This window comes from Elephantulus edwardii, unplaced genomic scaffold, assembly GCF_000299155.1.
Source record: "Elephantulus edwardii isolate Elephantulus edwardi_28Jun2011 unplaced genomic scaffold, EleEdw1.0 scaffold00528, whole genome shotgun sequence".
NCBI lineage: Eukaryota > Metazoa > Chordata > Mammalia > Macroscelidea > Macroscelididae > Elephantulus > Elephantulus edwardii.
The window spans coordinates 330,057-333,232 of record NW_006400278.1 but is presented as its reverse complement, the minus strand read 5'-3'; the positions used below and the strand labels follow the sequence as shown (position 1 = coordinate 333,232).

At 43.3% G+C, this 3,176-nt stretch overlaps 1 protein-coding gene across 1 annotated transcript in view; it reads right to left on the bottom strand.

Annotated features, from left to right (window-relative positions):
• Window positions 1–101: 101 nt before the first annotated feature.
• Window positions 102–3,176, bottom strand: part of LOC102864723 (zinc finger protein 675-like) — an 18,998-nt gene continuing 15,923 nt past the window's right edge. Inside the window, exons 3-4 of the mRNA XM_006903176.1 lie at window positions 890–1,184; window positions 102–637 (exon numbers count right to left, since the gene is read on the bottom strand). Of these exons, the coding sequence (XP_006903238.1) occupies window positions 102–637; window positions 890–1,184 (831 nt within the window). The remainder of the gene's footprint in view (window positions 638–889; window positions 1,185–3,176) is intronic.

The following is a 3,176-nucleotide window of genomic DNA, read 5'->3' as shown; positions in this document are numbered from 1 at the left end:
CTGCTAGCCCCGTTGTTCACACTCTCTGTTCTGTATTATTCCCGGTAGTCAAGTCTCATTATTAATAATGATAAAAACACTTTACCCTCGGTTTGCAACACCTATGGTCTCTCTGCTGAGTGAATTCTTCTATGTCCTGTGAGCATACTTGAATGTGGAAATGTTTTCCCACAGTCCTGACATTCGAAAGGTCTGTCTCCTGTGTGAGTTCTTCTATGGACAGTGAGGGCACCTGAATGTGTAAATGTTTTCCCACATTCCTGACATTCGTAAGGTCTCTCTCCTGTGTGAATTCTTCTATGTATCTTGAGGTACCTTGAGTGTGGAAATGCTTTTCCACATTGCTGACATTCGTAAGGTCTCTCTCCTGTGTGAACTCTTCTATGTTCAGTGAGTTGATTTGATTGTGCAAATGTTTTCCCACAGTCCTGACATGCGTAAGGTCTCTCTCCTGTGTGAATTCTTCTATGTGACGTGAGGTGCCTTGATTGTAAAAACTTTTTCCCACAGTCCGGACATTCGTAAGGTCTCTCTCCTGTGTGAATTCTTCTATGTTCAGTGAGGTGACATGATTGTGCAAAGGCTTTCCCACAGTCCTGACATTCGTAAGGTCTGTCACCGGTGTGAACTTTTCTATGTGCAGTGAGGTGATGTGAGTGGAGAAATGTTTCCCCACATACCTTACATTCGTAAGGTCTTTCTCCTGTGGGAGTTCTTCCAGGTGATGTGAGCGGACTTGACAAGGTCAATGCTTTCCCAGCTTCCTGACATTCGTAAGGTCTCTCTCCTGTGTGAATTCTCCTATGTTCAGTGAGCTGACGTGATTGTAAAAATGTCTTCCCACATTCCTGACATTCATAAGGTCTCTCTTCTGTGTGGAATCTTTTATGTTTTTTGAACACACGTGATTCTGAAAATGTTTTCCCACATTCCTGACATTCATAAGGTCTCTCTCCTGTGTGAAGTCTTCTATGTACAGTGAAGTTATCTGATCGCGAAAATCTTTTCCCGCAGTCCTGACATTCGTAAGGTCTCTCCCCTGTGTGAATTCTTCTATGTAGCCCGAGCAGACTTGACCGGGTAAATGTTTTCCCACAGTCCTGACATTCGTAAGGTCTCTCTCCTGTGTGAATTCTTCTATGTACATTGAGGTCACTGGATTGGACAAAGGTTTTCCCACAGTCCTGATATTCATGAGGTCTCTCTCCTGTGTGAACTCTCCGATGTACAGTTAGGATATTTGCTCGTGAAAATGTTTTCCCACAGTCCTGACATTCATAAGGTCTCTCCCCTGTGTGAACTGCTCTGTGTGAAGTGAGGCGACCTGATGGAGAAAAGGTTTTCCCACCGTCTGTACACTGAACAGGTCTCTCTCCTGAGTGCACTTTGGCATGGAGAGTTAAAAGACAAAGCCGAGGAAAGGTTTTCCCACACTGGTGACACTCATAAGGTTTCTCATCTGTATGTGTTCTCTCATGTCTCCTCAGGCATGACAAAGAGCGCAAAGATTTTCCACATACCTTACCATTATAAGGATTCTCTACACTGTCAATGTTTCTGTTTCCTGTGCTGTCTGAAGTACTAGTAAGGGGGGCAGATGAAGAAAAGAGTTTCCCCTTTTCAATACACTCATAAAGCTTTTCTAGAAAATTAAATGCTTCTTTGGAAACTAAAGGGAAAGGATTCCTGCAGGTCTCAGCACATTCTGTAGGTTGATGTTCATCTACCACATGGATCCAAAATGAAGAGAAGGTACAGAAATCTTTGCCACATTTCTTACATTCATGGCCGGTGTCACCAAGGTCAGTCCTCAACAGGTTTACGTCAACACGGTTGCGGGAATAACTTGGAAATCTGACGCACATGTCCCCAGGGTGAGTGTCTTCAATCCCTTCACACACCTCCTGTACTGTTTGACCTCTGGGAAAAATAAACAGCACACAGTTGTAACTCAGGGTGTTCCTGTATGCCGACAATTAAACCAAATGAAGATGTGTGGGTATAACATCTCTGAGTCTCACATGACTTCATTTACAAAGATATGATTCCTAGAACTGCACTTATAAATCTTATTACACTTTCAGAAACCTGTTTCCAAAGTCACAATGTTTAGCACGAGTATTTCTTGTGTTTTGTTAATGGTCTGCTTTTTTTTGTTTTTTATGATACTCACCTCCAGTAGTTCTCTCGGATTTTATGTAGATGTTCTTTGCCACACAGTTTTACCATTTTCTGCAACATGGAAGACCAAGGGTGGGTCGTCTCAAAGAATGTCAGCTGAGTACATTCAGGGGATAATGCTTCTCCGTCATTGACGTGGTCAAGGCCTGCTATATAACAAAAATAATTCTGACAACACAGAAAGAAAAGAAAGCGACAGACATCTGGCTGCTCTGAACCAACAGTCACGCGGGCACCTCTTTGAGTTTCAGCACTCTGACCCTGGATGGTAAACTGTTCGCTACGAATCCCTTCTGAAACAAATCAAAGGCATGATGATATAAATGAGTTTCCCCTGGGTGGATAATTACAGAGATGACTCACACAGCACACACGACATCACACAGAACAGTACACACATGACAATGCACAATGTAATGTGTACACACACAATATCACAAGGGACTCACATAACATGACACGGCACATATATCACAGGAAAAACAGAAAAATGGCTCTAGGACAGGCCGGGTGATGCAGAAAAGAGTGTCCAGTGATCTCGTAATTTGTAACAACCAGCCAAAAAAAAAGCCATTTTTTTTTCCAACTGGCTCATGAAAATGTCTATTTCTCAATTGGCAAAAGATCCATAGCATAGTAACGATTGCATAGAGCTTCTCCACACAGGAGCCTTAGAGAATTAGGCGGCCTAGTGGCAAGAATCTGTGCTGGAAACCCAAAGGCACGTGGTTCGAATCCACCAGATGCTGTGGTGGAGCAGGAGGGGCCATCTCCTCCTGTGCCAGTCGGATCCAATTTGGAAGAAGACCACCACCACCACAAGCACAGAAGAGCAACAAATGAGTGTTCTAGCCCACGTCCAAAAAGACTAGTCCTTGAATCGGACGCAAAAAAGTTAGGGTGTACACTTAGGAAAGTTCATAGATCTAAATTCACTGAATGACAGAAGAGAAAAGGAGCTACCAGACACAGACGCTTCCATGAAGAAATCCTTT